The sequence below is a fragment of the Symphalangus syndactylus genome, chromosome 9 (assembly GCF_028878055.3).
Source record: "Symphalangus syndactylus isolate Jambi chromosome 9, NHGRI_mSymSyn1-v2.1_pri, whole genome shotgun sequence".
Taxonomy (NCBI): domain Eukaryota; kingdom Metazoa; phylum Chordata; class Mammalia; order Primates; family Hylobatidae; genus Symphalangus; species Symphalangus syndactylus.
The window spans coordinates 63,653,991-63,681,338 of NC_072431.2; the positions used below are offsets into that span (position 1 = coordinate 63,653,991).

The 27,348-nt window shown below is 44.7% G+C and overlaps 1 protein-coding gene across 1 annotated transcript in view; it reads left to right on the forward strand.

Moving 5' to 3' along the window:
* Positions 1-27,348, forward strand: part of LOC129490681 (ephrin type-B receptor 4-like) — a 79,647-nt gene that overhangs the window by 7,835 nt on the left and 44,464 nt on the right. Inside the window, 3 exon segments of the mRNA XM_063646335.1 lie at positions 6,826-6,942; positions 9,526-9,670; positions 20,456-20,657. Of these exon segments, the coding sequence (XP_063502405.1) occupies positions 6,826-6,942; positions 9,526-9,670; positions 20,456-20,657 (464 nt within the window).

A 27,348-nucleotide genomic window follows, 5' to 3' on the forward strand; every position in this document is an offset into this window, starting at 1 on the left:
AGAGTGAGTGACTTATTTTGGTAACCTAAAATCTGAAATAGGATTTAGAGGCAGCTGACTCAATATCCTTCTGATGGGCCTTTTTGCCTTTTCATTTTCATTTTTTTTCTTGCTTTCCCTTTTTTTCTTATTTATTTATTTATTTATTTATTGAGACAGGGTCTCACTCTGTTGCCCAGGCTGGAGTGCAGTGATGTGTGATCATGGCTTACTGCAGCCTCCAACTCCCCAGGCTCAAGTGATTCTTCCCACTCAGCCTGCTGAGTAGCTATAACCATAGGTGCACACCACCACGCCTAATTTTTGAAAATTTTGTAGAGACGAAGTCTTGCAAAGTTGCCCCGGCTGGTCTTGGATTTCTAGCCTCAAGTGATCCTCCAGCTTCCGCCTCCCAAAGTGCCGGAATTACAGGTGTGAGCCACTGTGTGTGGCCTTACTTTCTCTTTTTTTTTTTGAGACGGGTTATTGCTGTGTTGCCCAGACTGGAGTGCAGTGGTGTGATCTTGGTTCACTACAACCTCCGCCTCCTGGGTTCAAGCAATTCTCCTGCCTCAGACTCCCCAGTAACTGGGATTACAGGCGCCCACCACCACGCCCGGCTAATTTTTTGTATTTTTAGTAGAGACGGGGTTTTACCATGTTGGCTAGGCTGGTCTCGAACCCCTGACCTCAAGTGGATCCCCCGGCCGCAGCCTCCCAAAGTGCTGGGATTACAGGCGTGAGCCACCATGCCCGGCCTTACTTTCTCTTAATATAAGTTAATTACCAAAACAGTTACCAGAACAGTTACACAAACTTAAAATAGCCATTGTTAGGGGTTGTGAGAATTTCTTCTTCAGTTTTTTTTTTTTTTTTTTTTTTTTTTTTTTTTTTTTTTTTTTTTTTTGAGATAGTCTCGGTCTGTCGCCCAGGCTGGAGTGCAATGGTGCGATCTTGGCTTACTGCAACCTCCGCCTCCCAGCTTCAAGCGATTCTCCTGCCTCAGCCTCCCAAGTAGCTGGGATTACAGGCGCCTACCACCATGCCTGGCTATTTTTTGTATTTTTAGTGGAGACGGGGTTTCACCAGGTTGGCTAGGCTGGTCTCGAATTCCTGTACCTTGGTAATCCACCACCCTTGGCCTCCCACAGTGCTGGGATTACAGACGTGAGCCACTGCGCCCAGCCCCAGATTTTATAATTAATTTGACTAGTCAATTAATTTTAAGTTAATACTATCAGGACGTTTTCTGAGATGTATACTTTAGGTTTCAGTGCTGTCCAACAAAAGTATAATATTAGCCATATGTAATTTAAAATTTTGTAGTACTCTCATATTAAAAAAAAAAATGGTGAGAAAAAAGTAAAAACAGCTGGATGCAGTGGTGCGTACCTGTAGTCCCAGCTACTCAGGAGGCCAAAGCTGAAGGATTCTTTAAACCCAGAAGCTTGAGACCAGCCAAGGTAATGTAGTGAGACCACCATCTCCAAAAACATAAATAAGTAATGAAAAAGAAAACCACATTTTTCTCCTTGCTTTTGAGTGGAGTCTCGCTCTGTAGCCCAGGCTGGAGTACAGTGGTGCCATCTCAGCTCCGCAACCTCCACCTCCTGGGTTCAAGTGATTCTCCTGACTCAGCCTCCCAATTAGCTGAGACTACATGCATGTGCACCACGCCTGGCTCCTTTTTTGTACGTTTTAAGTAGAGATGGGGTTTCACCATGTTGGCCAGGCTAGTGTCGAACACCTGGCCTCAAGTGATCTGCCCACCTCTGCCTCCCAAGGTGCTGGGATTACAGGCGTGAGCCACCACGCCTGGGATTACAGGCGTGCCACATTTTTCTCATTTTGAGACCAAGGCTGACACCTGGTATGGTGGTTCATGCCAGTAATCCCAGCACTTTGGGAGGCTGAGGCAGGTGAATTGCTTGAGCCCAGGAATTTGAGATCAGCCTGGACAACAGTGAATGAAACCCTGTCTCTACAAAAAAATAGAAAAGTTAGCTGGACATGCTGGCATTTGCCTGTGGTCCCAATTACTTGGGAGGCTGAGGTGGGAAGATCACTTGAGTCCAGGAGGCAAAGGTTGCAGTGAAGCGAGATGGTGCCATTGCACTCCAGCCTCCAGCTTGGGTGACAGAGCAAGACTCTGCCTCAAAAAAAAAAAAAGAACAAGGCTGGAGGGGCAGACCCTGTGTGTAACATGTCTTGCTAGTGGCACAGAGAAAGAGCTAGAAGACATCATGACTTTAAACCTCTTCCTGGAAGTGACATATATTGCATCTGCTCACATCTATTGGTCAAAACAAGTCACATGGTCATGCTTGATGTTAATGGAGAGGGGAGGTACGTTCCTCTTCAGGGACCTGGTAGACAAGCCACATGGCAGTGGGTGGAGATGTAAAAATCCTCTTATGGAAAGGAGGTGAATAGTTAGAGACTAATACAATCTATCATATTTGAAGGTTCAATGAATGTTTTCTGGGAAAAGTTATTTTTGAGATCTAAAGGATGATTAGAATTTAGACGAATAATAGAGGACTGTATATTCTTGGCAGAGAAGGTGTGATGAGTTCGTCGTGATTGTGTGAGTTTGGAGATTCTTTTTTTTTTTTTTTGACATTCTCACTCTGTCATCCAGGCTGGAGTACAGTGGTATGATCTTGGCTCTCTGCAACCTCCGCGTTCCTCATTCAAGCAGTTCTCTGCCTCAGCCTCCCGAGTAGCTGGGATTACAGGCGCCCGCCACCACGCCCGGCTAGTTTTTGTATTTTTAGTAGAGACAGGGTTTCACCATCTTGGCCAGGCTGGTCTTGAACTCCTGACCTCGTGATCCACCCACTTCAGCCTCCCAAAGTGCTGGGATTACAGGCGTGACCCACCATGCCCAGCCTAATCTTTTTTCAGACAGTCTCCCTCTGTTGCTCTCCATCACAGCTCACTGCAACCTCCACCTCCTGGGCTCAAGTGATCCTCCCACCTCAGATCCCTGAGTAGCTGGAACTACAGGCCTGTGCCACCACATTCAACTAATTTTTTTAATTTTTTATTTTTATTTTATAGAGATGGGGCTTTGCTATGTTGCCCAGGCTGCTCTTGAACTCCTGGGCTTGAGCGATGTTCCTGCCTGGGCCTCATAAACTGCCATTATGCAGTTTTTTTTTTTGTTTTTTTTTTGAGACTGAGTTTCACTCTTGTTGCCCAGGCTACAGTGCAATGGCATAATCTCAGCTCACTGCAGCCTCCATCTCCGAGGTTCAAGCAATTCTCCTGCATCAGCCTCCCGAGTACCTGGGATTCCAGCTGCACGCCACCATGCCTGGCTAATTTTTTGTATTTTTAGTAGAGACGGGGTTTCACCATGTTCACCAGGCTGGTCTTGAACTCCTGACCTCAGGTGATCCACCCGCCTTGGCCTCCCAAAGTGCCGGGATTATAGGCGTGAGTCACTGTGCCTGGCCGGCCCCTACATTTTTTTGTTTTGTTTTTTTCTGGCCCCTACTTTTTAAAGTAACAACTCTAGGTTGAACATCCCAAATCCATAAATCAGAAATGCTCCCAAATCTGAAAGTTTTTGAGCCCCAGCATGATCCTCAAAGGAAGAGCTCATTGGAGCATTTTGGATATTTGGATTTGGGATGCTGAACTAGTAAGCATAATGCAAATACTCCAAAATCTGAAAGAAATTCGAAATCCAAAATACTACCGGTTCTAAGCATTTTGGATAAGGGATCCTCAACCTGTAATAATACAAACTTACTGTTCTCTCCTTAAGACATATTTGTTAATGTATTTCTCTTACATTCTCTCTGATGACACGGTGAGTTTTTTTTTTTTTTTCTTTTAATAGATTTTTGTAAAGGTAGAGTCTCGCTAAGTTCAGGCTGGTTTTGAGCCCCTGGGCTCAAGATTCCCCCACTTTGTCCTCCCAAATGCTGGGATTGCATGCATAAGCTACCGTGCCTCCTGGGGCTTCTTAAATATGGCTAAATAATATGTTAGAATGTTATCAAGCTTTTTGAAAGCTTAAATAAGTCCACTTACTGATTCCTCCTCTGTCCTTATTTTACTACCCATCCCTTCCACTCCCCTAGTGCAGGAGACAAAAATAAGACAAATCTGTCTTCGGATAATGTCCTATGGAAGCCATTCCGTTGCTCTTCTCTGGGTATAAGTTTGAAAATTTTTCAGTGATTGGATTTACATAGCTGTATATGGAAGTCTGACTCAGGTTTTTACTCAAACATTCTATATATTTTGTTTAATCACTTAGATATTAGCACCACCCCTGTTAAGGAAAATGGATTGATTTATTACTCAGTTTTAGCAGATCTGCGGAAAGATCCACAATGAGCAAAGGTGCTTATACTATTGGATAAAGTTACTATTTTGGATTACCTGTGTGTTTGTTCTTGTTTGCGTTTTTGCTGATCATAACCTTGGAAAACCAAGCATCTATATTTATTAAACGTGGCTGGGCATGGTGGCTCACACCTGTAATCCCATAACTTTGGGAGGTTGAGGCAGGAGGACTGTTTGAGCCCAGGAGTTCAAGACCAACCTGGGCAATGTGGTGAGACCCCGACTCTGCAAAAGATAAAACATGTAGGTGGGCATGGTGGTGTGTACCTGTAGTCCTAGCTACTCAGGAGGCTGAGGCCCAGGATTGCTTGACCCCAGGAGGTCAAGGCTACAGTGAGCCATGATCCCACCACTGCACTTCAGCCTGGGTGACAGAGTGAGACCCTGTGTCAAAAATAAATACATAAATAAATAAAAAATGAGCTAGGTGCTGCAGTGTAAGTCTGTAATCCCAGCTATTCAGGAGGCTAAGGCAGGAGGATCTCTTGAGCTCAGGAGATCCAGGCCAGCCTTGTTTCTAAAAACAAAAATTAGAATATTTGTTTAGTTGTTAGATAGTATTGTAGAGGATACTGTTTAAATACTTTTATTTCAACCACTATAAAATGTGTCACTTGGAATATACAGGTATTGTTCGCTAACTTTCTACTTATGTCAGTTGATTTTCTTACATAGCATCTGTTGCTGTGCCTAAAAGTAAATTAGTTACTTGCCGCTTGAATTTGAAAGTGGCCGGCTGATGGTGAATTCTAGTTGGTTTTGTGTGGAAAGTTGCCATATTTACGCTACCAGCTTGATGTTTTCTTTCCCTCATCTCCCTCACGAAGACTGTCTAAATGGCTAGTAAATGATCTTCTGAATCTCAGTATTATTGGAGACATCATAGAGACTGGATAAATATTGTATCCAAAGTACTTTCCGGAATACTTCTAAGTATTTTATGAAATTTATTTTTTAAACCAGGAGTATCCAATCTTTTGGCCATATTGGAAGAAAAATTGTCTCGGGCCACACATAGAATACACTAACACTAAAAACAGTTGATCAGCTAAAAAAAAAAATCACACACGTTTTAAGAAACTTTACGAACTTGTGTTGGGCTGTTTTCAAAGCTGTCCTGGGCCGCAGGTTGGACAAAGGTTGGACAAGTTTGTAAACCCTAAGAAGTAACGTGTTTCCAAGGTGGACTGGAGGGCTGTGGGTAAATGGATCATTAATGTATGCTCAAGGTTATTCCAAACTGCCTGTGAGACTGTGGCCTAGTCACCTCATTTTACTGTAGACTGATTCCTTTGTTTTTTTTTTTTTTTGAGGTGGAGTTTCGCTCTTATCGCCTAGGCTGGAGTGCGATGGCGCCATCTCGGCTCACTGCAACCTCCGCCTCCCGGGTTCAAGAGATTCTCCTGCCTTAGCCTCCCGAGTAGCTGTTATTACAGGCATGCACCACCAAGCCTGGCTAATTTTATTTATTTATTTATTTATTTGGATTTTTAGTAGAGACGGGGTTTCTCCATGTTGGTCAGGCTGGTCTCAAAATTCTGACTTCAGGTGATCTGCCCACCTCAGACTCCCAAAGTGCTGGGATTACAGGTGAGAGCCACCACGCCCGGCAGTGGATTGACTCTTAAACTTGTCTGAGTTTTCTAAAAATTTTACTTACCTTACATTGTTATTTTTTATGATTTGTGTTTTAATATACCTTTACTTTTTCTTACGAGTTTTTACTACAGCATAAGTCTTGTGTAATGAAACTTTGGTGAATTGAGGAAATCACATTTGTACTAAAATATTAATTTTGTAAAACAAGAAAAACCATTTTTATTATTTTTTATTTTTATTTTTTGTAGAGACGAGGTTTCACCATGTAGCCCAGGCTGGTCTCGAACTCCTGGTCTGAAGTGATTGTCCTGCCGTGGCCTCTCAAAATGCTGAGATTAGAGACGTGATCATCTCAGTCTGTAAATCCCACGCAGGCTCCCAGCCCATGACAATCCATTCTCATCATACTTCAGTCTTAGTCGTCTTGCTTTGGGCCCTGATTCCATTTTTTTCATTTTTTTTTTTTTTTTTGAGACAGAGTCATGCTGTCTCCCAGGCTTGAGTGCAGTGGCAGGATCTTGGCTCACTGCAAGCTCCGCCTCCCAGGTTCACGCCATTCTCCTGCCTCAGCCTCCTGAGTAGCTGGGACTGCAGGCGCCCGCCTCCACTCCCAGCTAACTTTTTGTATTTTTAGTAGACACGGGGTTTCACCATGTTAGCCAGAATGGTCTCGATCTCCTGACCTCGTGATCCACCCGCCTCGGCCTCCCAAAGTGCTGGGATTACAGGCGTGAACCACCACGCCCGGCCTCCAATTCCATTTTTATCCTCATGCTACACATTTTAAAAAGGAGACTAGATTTTTTTCTATATATAAGTATCTTATGGGTATGGGTTCGTTGTCTCTGTTGCTTGCATATTGTTTTCCTGAACTACTGCTAACAGAGAGTATGAAGCCCGCTTGGAAAGGTACAGTGAGCGCATTTGGACGTGCAAGAGTACTGGAAGCAGTCAGCTAACACACAAGGAAGCCTGGGAGGAAGAACAGGAAGTTGCTGAGCTGTAAGTAATGGAAGTATTGCTCTTTGCCACCATCTTCACATTGTTAGGAAAGGAGGGAATATTATCCCTAAAGCAGTATGTGTATTTAAGTTTATGGGCCACAAATCAGACTATATTACATTAGTGTACTGTATGGGTTTCTGGGTTCTTTTGCCTAATGGCATTTTGCAGTAGCAATATGGTATATTTATTTAGTTATAGGTGCACTTGTTTAGGTATTTACCAGGCCTTTGAGTATTCCTGCTCCATACTTTGACCTTGTAAGTACTCTGGTAATGTGGTTTATTCTTTTTTTCTTTTTCTTTTTTTGAGACGGAATCTCGCTCTCACCCAGGCTGGAGTGCAGTGGCACGATCTCGGCTCACGCAAGCTCCACCTCCCGGGTTCAAGTGATTCTCCTGCCTCAGCATCCCAAGTAGCTGGGACTACAGGTGCCCGCCACCACGCCCGGATAATTTTTCATATTTTTAGTAGAGATGGGGTTTCACCGTGTTAGCCAGGATGGTCTCAATCTCCTGACCTCATGATCCTCCCGCCTTGGCCTCCCAAAGTGCTGGGATTACAGGCGTGAGTCACTGTGCCTGGCCTTATTCTTATTTTTATTTTTGAAATGGAGTCTCACTCTGTTGCCCAGGCTGGAATGCAGGGGCACGATTTCGGCCCACTGTAACCTCTACCTCCTGGATTCAAGCGATTCTTCTGCCTCAGCCTCCTGAGTAGCTGGGTATACAGGCACTCACCACCATGCCTGGCTAATTTTTGTGTTTTTGGTAGAGATGGGGTTTCACCATGTTAGCCAGGCTGGTCTCAAACTCCTGACCTCAAGCGACCTGCTCATTTTGGCCTCCCAAAGTGCTGGGATTACAGGCATGAGCCACTGCGCCCAGCCGGGTATGATAATTAAATTTTTTTTTTTTTTTTTGCTAGTTTAATAAGTGAAAAGTGTTAAATCATTGCTGTCCTTTTGCAACGGCTCTAGTGTTCAAGTCACGTTTCCAACATGTTAACGCTTCCTGGTTTCCTTTTTTTTTTTAGAGGCACGGTTTCTCTCTGTTACCCAGGCTGGAGTGCAGTGGTATGCTCATAGCTCCTGGGATCAAGCCAACCTCTTGCCTCAGCGTCTTATGTAGCTGGGACTATAGGTGCACGCCACCTCACTCAGCTAATTATTTTAGTTTTTTATAGAGGCAGGGTCTCACTGTTTTCGCGAGGCTAGTCTCAAACTCCTGGGCTCAAGCAATCCTCCCACCTGTGCCTTTCAAAGTGCTGGGACCCACTGTGTCCAGCAAACTGCATGGTTTTTTTAATCTTTGTATTCCCCAATACCTTACGTATATTTGCTAAAGCAGTGTTGTTTTGCTGTGAACCTAAAACTCGTAAAATGTTAAGTGTGTTTTTTGTTTGTTTGTTTGTTTTTTGTTTTTTTTTTTTTTGAGACGGAGTCTCGCTTTGTTACCCAGACTGGAGTGCAATGGCGTGATCTTCGCTCACTGCAACCTTCACTTCCCATGTTCAAGCGATTCTCCTGCCTCAGCCTCCCGAGTAGTTGGGATTACAGGCATGTGCCACCACACCCGGCTAATTCTTGTATTTTGAGTAGAGACAGGGTTTCGCCATGTTGGCCAGGCTGGCCTTGAACTCCTGACTTCAGGTGATCTGCCCGTTTTGGCCTCCCATAGTGCTGGGATTGCAGGCGTGAGCCACCACGCCCGGCCACAAGTTGTCTTTTGTTTTTTTTAAGACAGAATCTCGCTCTGTCGCCCAGGCTGGAGTGCAGTGGCACGATCTCGGCTCATTGCAACCTCTGACTCCCAGATTCACACCATTCTCCTGCCCCAGCCTCCCGAGTAGCTGGGACTACAGGCGCCCGTCACCATGCCCGGCTAATTTTTTTTTTTTCTTTTTTTTTTTTTTTGAGACGGAGTCTCACTCTGTCACCCAGGCTGGAGTGCAGTGGCGCGATCTCGGCTCACTGCAAGCTCCACCTCCCGGGTTCACGCCATTCTCCTGCCTCAGCGTCTCCGTGTAGCTGGGACTACAGGCGCCTGCCACCACGCCCGGGTAATTTTTTTTTTTGTATTTTTAGTAGAGACGGGGTTTCACCGTGGTCTGGATCTCCTGACCCTGTGATCCGCCCGCCTCGGCCTCCCAAAGTGCTGGGATTACAAGCGTGAGCCACCGCGCCCGGCCAATTTTTTTGTGTTTTTAGTAGAGATGGTGTTTCACCATGTTAGCCAGGATGGTCTCGATCTCCTGACCTCGTGATCCACCTGCCTCGGCCTCCCAAAGTGCTGGGAATACAGGCGTGAGCCACCGTGCCCCGCCCAAAAGTTAAGTCTTAAAAGAGTTTAGGTGCAGTGGTGCATGCCTGTGGTCCCAGCTGCCTGAGAGGTAAGAGGATTCTTATAGCCCGGGAGGTGAAGGCTAGTGAGCTATGATTGTGCCACTGCACTCCAGTCTTGGTGACAGTGAGAAATGTTTGAAATGTTTGGAAAAGAAAGAAAGAAATGTTTGAATTGACTTGAATTAAATTTCTGGATAAGCGTTTCTGTGTTTTCTTGATAACTAATTACATTTATTTAGTTTGAAGGAGGAGTTTCCTGCCTGGTATGAGAAGCTTGTTCTGGAAATGGTTCACCATAACACAGCCTCCTTAGAGAAGTTAGTAGATACTGCTTGGTTGGAGATCATGACCAAATATGCTGTGGGAGAAGAGTGTGACTTCGAGGTGAGTGCCTGTTCGTTTCTGATTTGACTTACCATCAGAATTAGAGCTGTCATCGTAGGTTACAGAACATACTTCTATGTGTGTAAAACTGTGTTATATTTAGTATTATATTTAATGTTATTAATGCTTTATGTTAATAGTTGTGTGTTTTTTTTTTGGTTTTGTTTTTTTGAGACGGAGTCTCACTCTGTCACCAAGGCTGGAGTGCAGTGCACAATCTTGGCTCACTGCAACCTCATTCTCCCGTGTTCAAGTGATTCTCCCACCTCAGCCTTCTGAGCAGCTGGGACTACAGGCGTGCACCACCACTCCCGGCTAGTTTTTTGTATTTTTGGTAAAGACAGGGTTTCACCATTTTGGCCAGGCTGGTCTCGAACTCCTGACTTCAGATGATCCACCCACCTTGGCCTCCTGTCAAGTATTATAAGGACTACCTTTTATTTTTATTTATTTGTTTAGAGACAGGATTTCGTTCTGTCACAGAGTCTAGAGTGCGGTGGTGCAGTCATAGCTCACTGTATGTAGCCTTGGACTCCCTGGCTTAAGCCATCCACCCACCTCAGCCTTCTGAGTAGCTGGGACTGCAGGCATGTGCCATCACTCTTGGTCTTGAACCAAATTTTAGAACCACATTCATCACTGAGAATGTTTTAGTATTGTAATAATTGCAACACTTTGTTGTACTAGTCTATCCTTGCTTTGTCTTTTTCATCCTTTTTTGATAATTCTGTTATTTTGTCTTTTTGGTTTTGATTTTTCTTTTCTTGTTTTATTTTTCGGAGACAGGGTCTTAGTCTGTCACCCATGCTGGAATAGTGCAGTTTCGCGATCTTGGCTCATTGCAGCCTCCACCTCCTGGGCTCAAGCGATCCTCTCGTGTCACCCTCCACGTAGCTGGGACCACAGGTGTGCGCCACCATGCCTGACTAATTTTTTGTATATTTTGTAGAGACGGGATTTCACCATGTTGCCCTAGCTGGTCTCTTAACTCCCTAAACTATTCTCTTGTCTTGGCCTCCCAAAGTGCTGGAATCACAGGCATGAACCACTGTGCTCAGCCCATGCAGTGGCCATGCTAATCCTCTCCATATTATTCCAGTTTCATTATATGTGCTGACAAAGTGAGCACATAATTGTTACTGTGTTTAAAAGGTTTGCAGGCCGGGCGCGGTGGCTCACACCTGTAATCCTAGCACTCTGGGAGGCCGAGGCAGGTGGATCACGAGTTCAGGAGATGGAGACCATCCTGGCTAACACGGTTAAACCCCATCTCTACTAAAAATATAAAAAATCAGCTGGGGCAGGGCGCGGTGGATCACGAGGCCAGGCGATCGAGACCATCCTGGCTAACACGGTGAAACCCCATCTCTACTAAAAATACAAAAAGTTAGCCGGGCGTGGTGGCGGGCGCCTGTACTCCCAGCTACTTGGGAGGCTGAGGCAGGAGAATGGCGTGAACTCGGGAGGCAGAGCTTGCAGTGAGCTGAGATCGCGCCACTACACTCCAGCCTGGGCGACAGAGCGAGACTCCACCTCAAAAAAAAAAAAAAAAAAAATTAGCCGGGCGTGGTGGCGGACGCCTGTACTCGCAGCTACTCGGAAGGCTGGGGCAGGAGAATGGCGTGAATCCGGGAGTCGGAGGTTGCAGTGAGCCGAGATTGCGCCACTGCACTCCAGCCTTGGTGACAGAGCAAGACTCCATCTCAAAAAAAAAAAAAAAAAGGACTTTAAGACTTTTTTTTTTTTTTTTTTTTTTAAGGCGGAATCTCTCTCTTGTCCCCGGGCTCTAATGCAATAGTGTGATCTTGGCTTACGGCAATCTCCGCCTTCCTGGTTCAAGTGATTCTCCTGCCTCAGCCTCCCGAGTAGCTGAGACTACAGGTGCCCGCCACCATGCCCTGCTAATTTTTTATTTTTAGTAGAGACGGGTTCTCTCCGTGTTGGTCAGGCTGGTCTTGAACTCTCGACCTCAGGTGATATGCCCACTTCAGCCTCCCAGAGTTGGGATTACAGGCGTGAACCACTACGCCCGGCCTCAAACATGTTTAATCCAAGTCCTCGCTGTAATGAGAGTTGGACTTTTTCTACTTAAATTTTTTTTTTTTTTTTTAAATGGAGTCTCGCTCTGTTGCCTAGGCTGGAGTACAGTGGCACGATCTCGGCTCACTGCAAGGTCTGCCTCCTGGGTTCACGCCATTCTCCTGCCTTAGTCTCCCGAGTAGCTGGGACTACAGGTGCCCACCACCACGTCCGGATAATTTTTTTGTATTTTTGGTAGAGATGGGGTTTCACTGTGTTAGCCAGGATGGTCTCAATCTCCAGACCTTGTGATCTGCCCATCTTGGCCTCCCAAAGTGCTGGGATTACAGGCATGAGCCAGCGCGCCCAGCCTTATTTGTTTTTTAATTATCCAGTCAAAATAGCTAAAGGATAACTATTACAAAAGTGCTACCGAACACTAAAAGAATCCCTATATAATCTTGTAACAGCTGAAAGTAAGATTCAGGAGAAACAACTAAACAGTTGTTAAATATCTATCTGTATGTACTTGACGCTGGGCTAATTGCTTTACATAATGTCTTGCAGAATTTGTACAGAAATCTTGAGCTGGTAGGCAGCCTTGTACATTTAAATGGCATGTTGAGGTTGATACATACTAGTTATGAGTGCTTTCAGCCGTTATATAGTGAAATTGTAATAGTGGCCCGTAGTTCTCAAACTTTGGCGTAATACTTAAGCTACCGAAAATGCGTTCTTGGCTGGGCATGGTGGCTCAGGTCTGTAGTACCAGCACTTTGGGAGACCAAGGTGGGCAGATCACCTGAGGTCAGGAGTTTGAGACCGGCCTGGCCAACATGGCGATACCCTATCTCCAAAAAATACAAAAATTAGCCGGGTATGGTGGCACGTGCCTGTAGTCCCGGCTACTCGGGAGGCTGAAGTGGGAGAATTGCTTGAACTGGTTTTTTTTTTTCCTCTCAGGACAAATGTTTAATTTGTTTCTCCATCATACTTGAACTGTTCTTCAGCCCATTCCTTCGGAGTTCAGAAGGTCTAGGATAGACCTAACATTTTTCAGTTCTAACAATCTGCAGGGTGGTAGTGATGCTATCACATGAGGTACAACACTTTTAGTAGTACTGGCTTAAACAAGACAGACGTGATTATCTCACGTAGTCTTAGATAGTTCCAAGTTTGGTATAGAGGGTGAATACTATTGTCAAGGACCTAGACTTTTCTCTGTCTTTCTGTTCTGTTCTTCCTAGTGTGTTGAGTTCTGGTCCTTAGCTTTGTTGTCCCTTGAGTTGTGAAAAAATGTGACTGTATTCAGAGTGAGGGAATACTTATCAAAGCAGGCTAAGAAAATCTTTCCAGAAGCGTATCTGGAAAAATCTTTCTTTTTTTTTTTTTTTTTTTTTTTTTGAGACGGAGTCTTGCTCTGTCACCCAGGCTGGAGTGCAGTGGCGCAATCTCGGCTCACTGCAAGCTCCGCCTCCCGGGTTCATGCCATTCTCCTGCCTCAGCCTCTCCGAGTAGCTGGGACTACAGGCGCCCGCCACCACACCCGGCTAATTTTTTTGTATTTTTAGTGGAGATGGGGTTTCACTGTGGTCTCGATCTCCTGACCTCGTGATCCGCCCGCCTCGGCCTCCCAAAGTGCTGGGATTACAAGCGTGAGCCACCGCGCCCAGCCGGAAAAATCTTTCTTGAAGCATAAAATAGAAAGCTCCATCCTTTATCTTTACATGATATTGGCTAGACCTTGGCTTACATAACCACCCAGAGCTGCAGCGGGGGCTGAGAAAGAGAGTATCTTCCTTTGTATTTAAGTCTCAAAAGAGACAGGCTGGCAAGAGAGAAGAAGAGGGAGGGAACAGCTTGGTAGCTAGCTCAGCAGCAGTTTGTGCTACAATAGCCAGTACTTGATGGGGCCAAGATTCACACCTGTCTTTGGTTTCAAAGTTCTTGTTCTTTCTTTGTTTCAGTAGTTTACTTTGACTCCTTTCTATCTCCTAGCTAGTTCTTTTTTATTTGTCATGTCTGGCAGTACTAGTGGGGTTTTTGTTTATTTGTTTGTTTTTTATTGAGACAGGGTCTTGCTGTGTCTTCCAGGCTGGAGTGCAGTGGTGTGATCATAGCTCACTGCAGCCTCAGCCTACCAGGCTCAAGCAGTCCTCCCACCTCAGCTTCCCGAGTAGCTGGGACTGTAGACACTCAAAACCATGCCTAGCTAAATTTTTCCGTCTTCTAAGACGGAGTCTCGCTCCGTCACCCAGGCTGGTGTCCGGTGGCGCAATCTCGGCTCACTGCAAGCTCCGCCTCCCGGGTTCATGCCATTCTCCTGCCTCAGCCTCCCGAGTAGCTGGGACTACAGGTGCCCGCCACCACGCCTGGCTGATTTTTTTGTATTTTTAATAGAGACGGGGTTTCACCGTGTTAGCCAGGATGGTCTCAATCTCCTGACCTCGTGATCCGCCCACCTCGGCCTCCCAAAGTTCCGGGATTACAGATGTGAGCCACCGCGCCTGGCCGCCTAGCTAAGTTTTTTATTTTTTATAGAGAAACGGGGTCTTGCCATGTTGTCCAGGCTGGTCTCAGACTCCTGGACTCGCATGATCCTCCCACCTTGGCCTGGCAGAATGCTGAGATTACAGGCATGAATCACTGTGGCTGACCATTAGTGGGTTCTAGCCACATACTTTATGTCCGTCAGTGTCCTGGCAGGAAACAGATGGCATACTCAAATGTAATTGAATTGAGTTTAATAAAGGGGCTGTTGACAGCAGATAGCAGTCTGATCAGGGTTGAGGAAAATGTAACAAGGAAAGGTTAAGTGCCTCATACCTATCAGCAGTTGGGGAAGCCTTCATCATTTCTAAACCGCAAGGAAGCAGAGGGAGGGAGTGGGTACAGGAACGAGAAAAGAGTAGCTGCTGTTGTTGAAGAGTACTTTGCTGGTGAGAGAAAACTGTAACTGTAACCATCCTCCTAGGGAGGCGTTTAGAAATAAACACCCCAAGGATGCTTTACTTCTGTCTCCTGGTTTTCTGCTGCTGCTCCCTATGAACTGAACTCACCAGAATCTAGAGGGCAATGGGAGTCTTGGTGGAGGCTGTAAAGGTCAGCCTATTTAAGCATAGAGCCAGGTAGAGAAGGATGGAAATGGATTTGATGTGGCAAAACAAAAATATTTTGCACACATCTGCAAGGTGAAAGAAGAAACGTTTGAGGAAAGATGGGCTGAACCCAGTGGCTCCTGCCTGTAATCCCAGTACTTTGGGAGGCTGAGGCGGGAGGTCGGCTTGAAGCTAGGAGTTTGAGACCAGCCTGGGCAACATAGGGAGACCCCGTTTCTACAAAAAATAATAAAAATTGGCTGTGCATGGTGGTGCATTTCTGTAGTCCCAGCTACTTGGAAGACTGAGGCAGGAGGATCGCTTGAACTCAGGAGTTCAAGGCTACAGTGAGCTATGATCGCACCACTGTACTCCAGCCTGGAGAACATAGCAAGACCCTGTCTCAAAAACAAAAAAATGAGGAAGGGGAAGGGGTACTAGGGAAGTATGTATGTCCATAAACATGAAAATATGTTTAAACTCATCAATAATGCAGGAAATCTAATCGAAACCATAGTGAGATAATGTATATACATCAGATTAATAAAGAAAAAACCTCGCTGCCAAGTTTTGACAGGAATGTGGAATTGCCTGTAGTGTAAATAGCACATCTGTTTTGGAAAGCACTTGGCATTGCAGAATACAGTTGGATATTATACATACCCTTTGACTAAGGATTTTTTCTTGAGTATTTACCCTCAGTTTTGCTGCAGGAGATTTATGTAAGTATATTAATAGAATTGTTCATAGTAGTCCAATGAGATAACCCAAGTAGCCATCAGTAGTTGAATGGATAAACAAATTGTTAAGCCACAGAATACTCTATAGCAGAAAGAATGTGAACTTGAAAGAAGTCACAGAAGAATACAGTATGATTACATTTATAGAAGGCTCAAAGCAGGCAAAACTAACTTAGAATGTTTGTTATCACTGTCAGGAGGAGAGGAGAGAGTTGTTTCCACCTCAGCGTAGGCTTACTGGGAGATTCTGAGGTACTGTTAATATTCTTTTCTTTTTTGAGACAGGGTCTGGCTCTGTCGCCTAGGCTGGAGTGCAGAGGCACAACCTTGGCTCACTGCAACCTCTGCTTCCCAGGCTCAAGCCATCCTCCCACCTCAATCTCCCAAGTAGCTACAGTCCCAGCTACAATGCCTGGCTAATTGTATTTTTTTTTTTTTTTTCCTCATCCTACAGTCTAAAGGCACTGGCTAATTTTTGTATTTTTGTAGAGATGGGGTTTTGCCAGGTTGCCAAGGCTGTTCTTGAACTCCTGAGCTGAAGCAATCCTCCTGTTTTGGCCTCCCAAAGTGTTAGGATTACAGATGTGAGCCACTGGGCCTGGCCACTATTAATGTTAAGTACTTTAACCTGTATGGTGGGTACGCAGGTGTTCATTATTTGTAAAAATGTTTTACACTCTAAGTGTGATTAAAAAAAAAAAAGTAGATATAACGGACGTTGGAAGGGTACCACAAACATTGTCCCAACATAGAGGGGTTTATCCCAGGTATTTATTGATGACCTGCTATGTAGAGAGCATGTTTTGGGTGCTGGAAAAACAGTAGTGACCAAAATCCACAGCTTTTTCTGTGTGTTTAGCATTGGTGATGAGGCCAGGTGCGGTGGCTCACACTTGTAATCCCAGCACTTTGGGAGGCCGAGGCAGGCAGATCACGAGGTCAGGAGTTCAAGACCAGCCTGGCCAACATAGTGAAACCCCGTCTCTACTAAAAATACAAAAATTAGCCAGGCATGGTGGCGCGTGCCTGTAGTCCCAGCTACTTGGGAGGCTGAGGCAGCAGAATTGCTTGAATCCAGGAGGTGGAGGTTGTAGTGAGCTGAGATCACGGCACTGCACTCCAGCCTAGGCAACAGAGCGAGATTCCGTCTCAAAAAAAAAAAAAAAAAAATTGGTGATGAGAACTATGAAAGAAAAGCACAGAGTACTTATTAAAGTTTATAATCAGGGGAGTCTAGCTTAGAACCAGAATTGGTGTTGATCCAGTAAAGCTCCTCTGACGAGGCAACATTTAAGGTGAAGCCTATAGGTTGAGTAGTATATATCCATGGGAGAAGGGGACATTGAGTTTTTCAAGGAGAGAGAACAGGGTGTGTGAAGGCCTTTAGGCAAAAGGGAACTTGATGGTCAGGAACGGGGTTTCTCAACGTTGGCATTACAGACTTTAGGACAGATGATTCTAGTGGGTGCTGTCATGTGCATTGTAGGGTATTTAGCAGCATACCTGGCCTCTACCCACTAGAGGCCAGTAGCACCCTCTCAGTTGTGAAAATCAGACATTGCCATATGTCTTGGGGAAAGGAAAAGAGATATGACAGAATTACCCCTGTACTGTACTGGGAAAACCATTGTACTGGAAGAACAGAGAAAAATCAGTGTGGTTAGACTATATAAGGAGGGAGGATGGTGGGAATGGTAGTATCACGTAGCCAAGGGCTAGATCTTGTACAGGTCCTCAAAGGTTAGGTCATGGTTTGAACTCTGTTGTTTTTGTTTTTGTTTTGTTTTGTTTTGTTTTGTTTTCAGGCAGAGTTTCATTCTTGTTGCCCAGGCTGGAGTGCAATGGTGTGATCTTGGCTCACCACAACCTCCACATCCCAAGTTCAAGCGATTCTCCTGTCTCAGCCTCCCAAGCAGCTGGGATTACAGGCATGCGCCACCACACCCAGCTAATTTTGTATTTTTAGTAGAGACGGGGTTTCTCCATGTTGGTCAGGCTGGTCTTGAACTCCCGACCTCAGATGATCCACCTGCCTGGGCCTCCCAAAGCGCTGGGATTACAGGTGTGAGCCACTTCGCCCGGCCTTGAACTCTGTTGTTTTTGGTTTTGGATTTATCATAAGGCTTACTTTGCAAAAATGGTTTGAACTCTATTTTTTTTTGAGACGGAGTCTCGCTCTGTCGCCCAGGCTGGAGTGCAGTGGCGCAAGCTCAGCTCACTGCAAGCTCCGCCTCTCAGGTTCACGCCATTCTCCTGAGTAGCTGGGACTACAGGCGCCCGCCACCACGCCAGGCTAATTTTTTGTATTTTTAGTAGAGACGGGGTATCACCGTGGTCTCGATCTCCTGACCTCGTGATCCGCCTGCCTCGGCCTCCCAAAGTGCTGGGATTACAAGCGTGAGCCACCGCACCCGGCCCTTTTTTTTTTTTTTTTTTATAAACAGAGTTTTGCTCGTCGCCCAGGCTGAAGTGCAATGGCTTGATCTCGGCTCACTGCGACCTCCGCCTCCCGGGTTCAAGTGATTCTCCTGCCTCAGCTTCCTGAATAGCTAGGATTACAGGTGCCTGCCACCATGCCCGGCTACTTTTTGTGTTTTTAGTAGAGACAGAGTTTCACTATGTTGGACAGGCTGGTCTCAAACTCCTGACTTCAGGTGACCCACCCACTTTGGCCTCCCAAAGTGCTGGGATTACAGGCATGAGCCACTGTGCCTGGCTTGGTTTGAACTCTTAATGAGCATTGGAAAAACTTTGTAGAGTTTTTTTATTTTTAGTTTTATTTTGTGAGATGAGGTCTCGCTGTGTTGCCCAAGCTTGAGTGTGGTGCACAATCATAACTCACTTCATCTTTGACATCCCAGGCTCAAGTGATCCTCTTACCTCAGCCTCCCTAGTAGGTGGAATCACTGGCATGCACCACATCCTCGCCTGGCAAATTTTTTTGTATTTTTTGTAGAGATGAAGTTTCACCATGTTACCCAGCCTGGTCTTGAACTCTTGGGCTCAAGCAGTCCACCCACCTTGGCCTCCCAAAGTGCTGGGACTATAGCCATGAGCCACCATGCCTGGCCAGTGTTTTTGTTTTCTTAACAGTATTTTTTGAATGGCAGTTTTTTGTTTTGTTGAGGCTGAATAGAAAAGCAAATAAACCTTAAATATATCTATAATTATATTAAACATAAGTAGTCTAAACATTTCAGTTAAAGGGTAGACATTGACCAGGTGTGGTGTGTGCCTGTAGTCCCAGCTACTTAGGAGGCTGAGGCAAGAGAATTGCTTGAGCCCAGAAGTTCAAGGCCAGACTCGGCAACATAACAAAAATCTCGTTTCTTTAAAACAATAACAAAACAGTAGAAATACTCATTTTGGGCAGAGAAAGCAAGACGAAATGGTATTGCTGTGTATAAGAGAGAAACACATAGAATAAAAGTGAAAGAATGGAAAAATACATGCCATGTTAACATAAGTCAAAAGAAATCTGAAGGGGCTATGTAAGTATCAGAGGATAGATTTCAGATTAAAGAAAATAACCAGGGATAAAGAAGTAGCAAGTCATTTTATAATGAAAAAAAATGAGTCAGTTTGTCAAGAGGACGTAGCAGTGGTTTGCACCCCTTTAATCCCCCAAGATAGGGTCTCACCCTGTCACCCAGGCAGGAGTGTGGTGGCACTGTCATAGCTTACTGCAGTCTCAAAAACCTGGGCTCAAGCGATCTTCCTGCCTCAGCCTCCTCAGTAGTTAAGACTATGGGAACACACCATCACGCTTGGCTAATTTTATTTTGTAAAGATGGGGTCTCCCTATATTGCCCAGGCTAGCCTCAAATTCCTGAGTCTGGCTGGGCATGGTGGCTCGTGCCTGTAATCCTGGCCCTACACAATTGATTTTTGACAGAGGTGGAAAGGTAATTAAGTGGAGAAAGGTGTTATTTCAACAAATGGTTCTGGAACATTTGGATATCCATATATAGTTGATTTCTTTTTTTAAAAAATGTAGGCCAGGCGTGGTGGCTCACGCCTGTAATCCCAGCCCTTTGGGAGGCTGAGACAAGCAGATCACTTGAGGTCAGGAGTTTGAGATCAGCCTGGCCAACATGGTGAAACCTTATCTCTACTAAAAATACAAAAATTAGCCTGGCACGATGATGCGTGCCTGTAGTCCCAGCTACTCCGGAGGCTGAGGCAGGTTAGAATGGCTTGAACCCAGGAAGCAGAGGTTGCAGTGAGCCGAGATCATGCCACTGCACTTCAGCCTAGGTGACAGAGGGAGACTGTGTCTCAAAAAATAAATAAAAAGTAAGTAAATATGCCGGGCGCGGTGGCTCACGCTTGTAATCCCAGCACTTTGGGAGGCTGAGGCGGGCGAATCACGAGGTCAGGAGATCGAGACCATGGTGAAACCCCGTCTCTACTAAAAATACAAAAAAATTAGCCGGGCGTGGTGGCGGGCGCCTGTAGTCCCAGCTACTCGGAGAGGCTGAGGCAGGAGAATGGCGTGAACCCGGGAGGCGGAGTTTGCAGTGAGCCGAGATTGCGCCACTGCACTCCAGCCTGGGCGACAGAGCGAGACTCCGTCTCAAAAAAAAAAAAAAAAAAAAGTAAGTAAATACATAAAAAAATGTAAATTCTTGAACCGTATTCACGTATTTTAGGCTGGTACAGTGATTGCCTTTTGGCCTTGTATATTGGCATTTTACATGAATCATGAACCTAGATTGTGATCATTTCATTTTTTTAGGGTGTCATATTTCACCCTGGAAGTCTTGAGAAAAAAAGTTGGAAAGAGTTCATTGTACTTGGATGCTTTACTGTTTCAATCATTTTTTGTTGGTTGAGGAGGCATGCGTATTGGATGATATATTCTAAACATCTTCACGTTTCTGGTTCTTATTTATTATCTCTGATTTTCTGTACTGTCTCCTTTATAGGTTGGGAAGGAGAAAATGCTCAAGGTGAAGATTGTGAAGATTCATCCTCTGGAGAAAGTGGATGAAGAGACCACTGAGAAGAAATCTGATGGTGCCTGTGATTCTCCATCAAGTGACAAAGACAGTTCCAGGCAGATTGCTCAGGACCATCAGAAGAAGGATCCAGTTTTGAAAGAGGATGAAGGAAGGAGAGAGAGTATTAGTATGTTTGATATTAGCTTTCCTTAGTGCTTTATGAGATCCTGTTTATTTTATTATGAACACATCTTTTAGGGTTCTCTAGCAACTAAATGTGTGATTTTTTATGTAGACATGATTTTGTTCATTTATGATTCATAGAACAACTAAAATGTCCACAACATGAGTCAAGACTTGAATATCCCTAAATGATTAAGATCATTGGGAAGTCGTTTCCTCTAGTTGCTTAGAAAGCTCTGTGCAGGGCCGAGTGCTGTGGCTCCTGCCTGTAATCCCAGCGCTTTGGGAGGCCGAGGAGGGCGGATCATCTGAGGTCAAGAGTTCGAGACCAGCCTGGTCAATATGGTGAAACCCCGTCTCTACTAAAAATACAAAAATTAGTGGATTGTGGTGGTGGGTGATTGTAATCCCAGCTACTCGGGAAGCTGAGGCAGGAGAATCGCTTGAACCCAGGAGGTGGAGTTTGCAGTGAACTGAGATCGCACCATTGTACTCTAGCCTGTGCCCCAAGAGCAGGGCCACAAGAGCAAAACTCCGTCTCAAAAACAAAAACAAAAAAAAACAACACAGAAGCTGTGTGCACATTGCTAGCTACTCAAGATGGCAAGGAAAGTCTGCTTTCCTTTTGTCTTGAAGTGGAAATGTGTATTTATCTGTTGGGGGGTGATCAAGGTAGGAAGAGCAAATTCTAACCCTGATGTTCACATAAGCCAATGTGATGGTTTTAGGTACAGCTCACCCTTGAACAACACAAGTTTGAACTGCACAGGTCCACGTATGAATGGAATTTTTCTTTTTTTTGTGGCACTTATCCATCTCTCAATATTTTTTCAATGAATGTATTGGAAAATTCTTTGGAGGCTTGTGACAGTTTCTGAAAAAACTCAGAGACAAACTGAGTAACCTAGAAATATTGTAAAAAAGAACGAAGAGGTATGTCATAAATGCATAAAATACATGTAGATACTAGTCTGTTTTATCACTTGCTACCATAAAATATATACAGAAATCTATGATAAAAAGTTAAAATTTATCAAAACTTACACAAACAGACCATACATGGCACCATTCTCAGTGAAGAACAATATGAAGATTCAGTATTAAATAATAATAGAATGAACTGTAGTACGTACTATACTACTGTAATCATTTCCTAATGACCTCCGGTTGCTGTTGCAGTGACCTCAATAATTTTATGTGATGCTAGTTCATCTCTCTAGTAAATTGCTAATTGTCCTAGTGTCCTTTTTTGGCTTTTCATAGATAAGGTCTTGCTCTGTCACCCAGGCTGGAGTGCAGTGGCACGATCATGGCTCACTGCAGCCTCGACATTCCTGGCCGAAGCGATCCTCCCACCTCAGCTTCCCAAGTAGCTGGGACTGTAGGCATGCACCACCACACCCAGCTAATTTTTGTAGTTTTTTTTTTTTTGTAGAGGTCGGTTCTCACGATGTTGTTCAGGCTGGTCTTGTACTCGTGAGTTGAAGCGATCCTCCTGCCTTGACCTCTTGTTTTTTGAAACAGGGTCTTACTCTGTTTCCCCCAGGCTGGAGTGGAGTGTTGTGATCACAGCTTACTGCAGTCTGTACCTCCTTGCGGCCTCGGCCTCGGCCTCATGCTGAATTACAGGCATGATGCACTGTGCGTGGCTGTATACACAGGTTTTTGACTGCGAGAGGCGGAGAGGTCAGAGCCCTAACCCCCATGCTGTTCAAGGGTCAGTTGCAACTTTTTTCTCTCCATAATCTGTAATCTAAGTCCCTCTCACATGGGAGCAGGTAGAATCCTGAAACCATGATGTCCTAGGGACCTGGAGACTCTAACAATAGTGTCTTTAAAATTGAAGAACTGAGATTTGGCTCCCTGGGAAGACCGTTCAGCCTCTGAGGCCTTCATTAATAAAGAATTTGACTGGACTTGATTATTGTTGTCTCCAAAAATGTAGGCACACCAAGTGTTTGGTGTGTATTGGTCTCCCTCCACATGAGTGTTAGAGGATCAAATAATGTTATCTCACTGTTTAACTGGTACAAACTTTGCATTAGAATGTGATGTTGTCTGTCTCCCATTCTATTTTGTGTCTCTAGATGTTTTGGATCTGTGCAGATGGTTTTTGAGGTATTTTCTTAATGTAGTTTGAAGCAAACTTCTGAGAGTGTCATTGTAGTTGGTCCATCCCAAGTTGTTGATACTTCAGTTTTGTTTTCTCCTGTATTGTGAATGCTAACGTCTGTGTTTTCTAGTTTCCCTCTTCTTTTTGATATTGAAGTTTTGTAATAAGGGCATTACTTGCAATTCCTTGAGGTTGAGAAGTGTTTTGGTTAGGAATATTCTCTCTGCTTTCCTAACATCAGTTTTATGGTGGTCTTACTTCTGCCTCTATATTCCTGAAATAGTTCCTATTAAGTTTACAAGTGTCCTCTTAATTGTCAAATGCAGAGATTTCTTCTTGGCCTGTGTTTGACTTTTCTGTTATATTTATTTATTTTTTAACGTTTAAGTTCAAGAGTAGAAGTGCAGGGTTGTTGCGTAGGTAAACTTGTGTCATAGGGGTTGGTTGCATAGATTATTTCATCACCCAAGTGTTAAGCCTAGTACCCATTAGTTGTTTTTCTTCAAAAGGCCCCAGTGTGTGTTGTTCCCCTCAATGTGTCCATGTGTTCTCATCATTTAGCTCCCACTTACAAGTGAGAACATGCAGTATTTGGTTTTCTGTTCCTGTGTTAGTTTGCAAGGATAATAGCCTCCAGCTTCATTCATGTCCCTGCAGAGGACATGATCTCATTCCTTTTTATGGCTGCATAGTCTTCCATGGTGTATGTGTACCACCTTTTCTTTCTTGTGTCCGTCGTTGGCATTTCGGTTGATTCCATGTCTTTGCTATTGTGAATAGTGCTGCATCTGTTACATTTAATACTGTTGGTCACTCATATCTCTTAGCTTGATACCACTGTCTCCTAGTGCTCCAGGTATTCCGTTTCTTTACTTCCTTCCTTCCCTGCCATTCCTTTGACTTTTTCCACAGGATTCTATTCTTTGCCTTCTGTTTTTCAGTTTGCGTAGTGTAATGTTATATGCTATTCATGCCACAGTTTGAATTCTTAACTATATGTAGCCTGGTGATTTCCAAGCCTGGGTCAGACTTTTAACAGTAGACTTGATCTTTACTTGCCTGTCCTACATGCAATTTATGTATGTATGTATGTATGTATGTATGTATGTATGTATTTATTTATTAATTTTTGAGACGGAGTCTTGCTCTGTCACCCAGGCTGGAGTGCAGTGGCACGATCTTGGCTCACTGCAGCCTTCGCCCCATGGGTTCAAGCGATTCTCCTGTGTCAGCCTCCCCAGTAGCTGGGACTATGGGAGCACGCTACCACGACCAGCTAATTTTGTATTTTTAGTAGAGACGGGGTTTCACCATGCTGGCCAGGCTGGTCTTGAACTCTGGACCTCAGGTGATCTGCCTGCCTTGGCCTCCCAAAGTGCTGGAATTACAGGCGTGACCTGGCCCCTCCTTTATGCAATTTAGATTCAACTTGTGTAAAGCTTAATTGACCTCACTCTTCTTGTATCCCAAGGCAGGTAAATAAGAACTGTTCTCTGATTGTTTTATTTGGCTCACCGTCCATCCACCTTGTGTCTAAGGCAGAAAAGTTAAAATACCTTTAACATTCTCACGTCTCGTTGGTCACAAACTGGAAGAATTTTGACTCTCTTTCCTTCTGTATTACAGTTACATCAGTTCAGATGTTTGTTTATTTTTGAGACAGGGTGTTGCTCTGTTGTCCAGGATGGAGTGCAGTGTGTGGTCATAGCTCAGTGCAGCCTCAACCTCCCAGGCTCAAGTGATCCTCCTGCCTCAGCCTCCTGAGTAGCTGGGACCATGCATGTGCATCACTATACCTGGCTAATTTTTTTTGTTTGTTTAGAGACAGGGTCTAACCATGTGGCTAAGGCTTGACTTAAACTCCTGGGCTCAAGCAGTCTCCCCACCTCAGCCTCCCAGAGTTCTGGGATTACATTTGTGAGCCTCTGTGCCCAGCCTAATTCAGATGTTTAGCATTGTATCTTCCAATTTCCTTATTTTCAGTATCAACTTCCCATTTTATATTCGTCTTTTTTTTTTTTTTTTTGAGACGGAGTCTTGCTCTGTTGCCCAGGCTGGAGTGCACTGGCATGATCTTGGCTCACTGCAACCTCTACCTCCCGGGTTGAAGCAATTCTCCTGCCAAGCCTCCTGAGTAGCTGGGATTACAGGCGCGCGCCACCATTCCCAGCTAATTTTTTCTATTTTTTGTAGAGACACGGTTTCACCATGCTGGCCAGACTGGTCTCGAATTCTTGAGCTCAAGTGATCCTCCTGCCTCGGCCCCTCAAAGTGCTGGGATTACAGGCACGAGCCACTGTGACGGGCCCCATTTTATATTGATCTTTCCAAAATGCACCGTAGTTAGTTAGAGCCACAGTCTGTCATTGGTTCTTCACTGCTAGCAAGACAAATTCTAATATCTTTAAATGGTATACAAGGCTCTTTCTAATATGGCTCTGGCTTACCTTTTAGAATTTTTTTGACTCTAGTATACATCATATTTAACCACACCTCATTGCTTGCAATCTCTGAACAGGTCATATTCTTTTTTGGTCGTATTCTCTTTTTTTTTGAGACAGGGTTTCACTCTGTCTCAAGATTAGGGCTCACTGCAGCCCTGACCTCCCAGGCTCAAGGCATCCTACCCCAGCCGCCCAAGTAGCTGTGACTACAGGCATGTGCCACCACACCTGGCTAATTTTTTGTAATTTTTATAGAGACAGGGTTTCACCATGTTGCCCAGGCTGGTCTCGAACTCCTGGACTCAAGGGACCTGCCTACCTTGGCCTCTCAAAGTGCTGGGATTACAGGCGTGAACTACCACACCTGGCCCAAGTCATATTCTTACTCATCTTTCTACCTACCTTCCAGACTAAGTTAGGTATTCCTTCTCTGTGTTCTCATAGTGTTTTTCTTTCCTTTTTTTTTTTTTTTTTTTTTTTTTGAGATGGAGTCTTGCTCTGTTGCCTAGGCTGGAGTGCGATGGCGTGATCTTGGCTCACTGCAACCCCTGCCTCCCAGGTTCAAGTGATTCTCCTGCCTCAGCCTCCCGAGTAGCTGGGATTATAGGGATGCACCACCAAGCCCGGCTAATTTTGTATTTTTAGTAGAAATGGAGTTTCTCCATGTTGGTCAGGCTGGTCTCGAACTCCTGACCTCAGGTGATCTGCCCGCCTCAGCCTCCCAAAGTGCTGGGATTACAGGAGTGAGCCACCACGCCCGGCCTCTCATAGTGTTTTTCTTGACCAACTTCTATTACACTTTTTACTACATTCTAGTTATTTACTTGCTGACTCTCCTCATAGACTTCAGCTCCTTGAAGTTAAGGACATTATGATTCATTTTTGTACTATATCACCCAGTGCCTAGTGAAGACCAGATGTTCAGTTAAGACTTGTTAATGAGCCGGGCGCGGTGGCTCAAGCTTGTAATCCCAGCACTTTGGGAGGCCGAGGCGGGCGGATCACGAGGTCACGAGATCGAGACCATCCTGGCTAACACGGTGAAACCCCGTCTCTACTAAAAATACAAAAAATTAGCCGGGCGTGTTGGCAGGCGCCTGTAGTCCCAGCTGCTCGGGAGGCTGAGGCAGGAGAATGGCGTGAACCCGGGAGGCGGAGCTTGCAGTGAGCCGAGATCGCGCCACTGCACTCCAGCCTGGGGGACAGAGCGAGACTCCGTCTCAAAAAAAAAAAAAAAGACTTGTTAATGAATGAATGAAAAGGATTAAAATAATGGTTTTTCACTAATTTTCTATGATTTGACTAGATGACAGAGCATGTAGATCACCAAAAAAACTTCCTACTTCATTAAAAAAAGGAGAAAGGAAGTGGGCTCCTCCAAAATTTCTGGCTCACAGATATGATGTGAAACTGCAAAATGAAGATAAGGTTAGTTGACACTTTACTTTTTACATGTGATAGATGTTCTTTAAGAAAATATCATAGGGTTGCTTTTGTTGGAGGAAATATGCTAAAGAAAAATGTAAATGAATGTACAGCAGATTCTGAGTGGTTTTGTAGTTACAGTAATTAATGACTTCAAGTTAATGTAAATTATATTTTCTTTCCTAGAAGATACCATGCTTTTCCTCTTTTTTATAGGAATTACTAGAGTGTAAGTAATTTACATTTGAGCTTGAAATTCAGTTTGAAAATTAAGCATCTGTTCCCAGCAGTTACGGACTTTCCAAGGAAATCACTCTTCCCAGTTAAAAGTAGAACAGTCAGGCAGGGCGCTGTGGCTCATGCCTATAATCCCAGTATTTTGGGAGGCTGAGGCGGGCGGATCACGAGGTCAGGAGATGGAGACCATCCTGACTAACACTGTGAAACCCCATCTTTACTAAAAACACAAAAAATTAGCCGGGCGTGGTGGCGGGCGCATATAGTCCCAGCTACTCAGGAGGCTGAGGCAGGAGAATGGCATGAATCTGGGAGGTGGAGCTTGCAGTGAGCAGAGATCCCGCCACTGCCTGAGCGACAGAGCAAGACTCCTTCTCAAAAAAACAAAACAAAAAAAATTAGCCAGGCGTGGTGGCAGGCGCCTATAATCCCAGCTACTCAGGAGGCTGAGGTAGGAGACTCTCTTGAACCTGCAA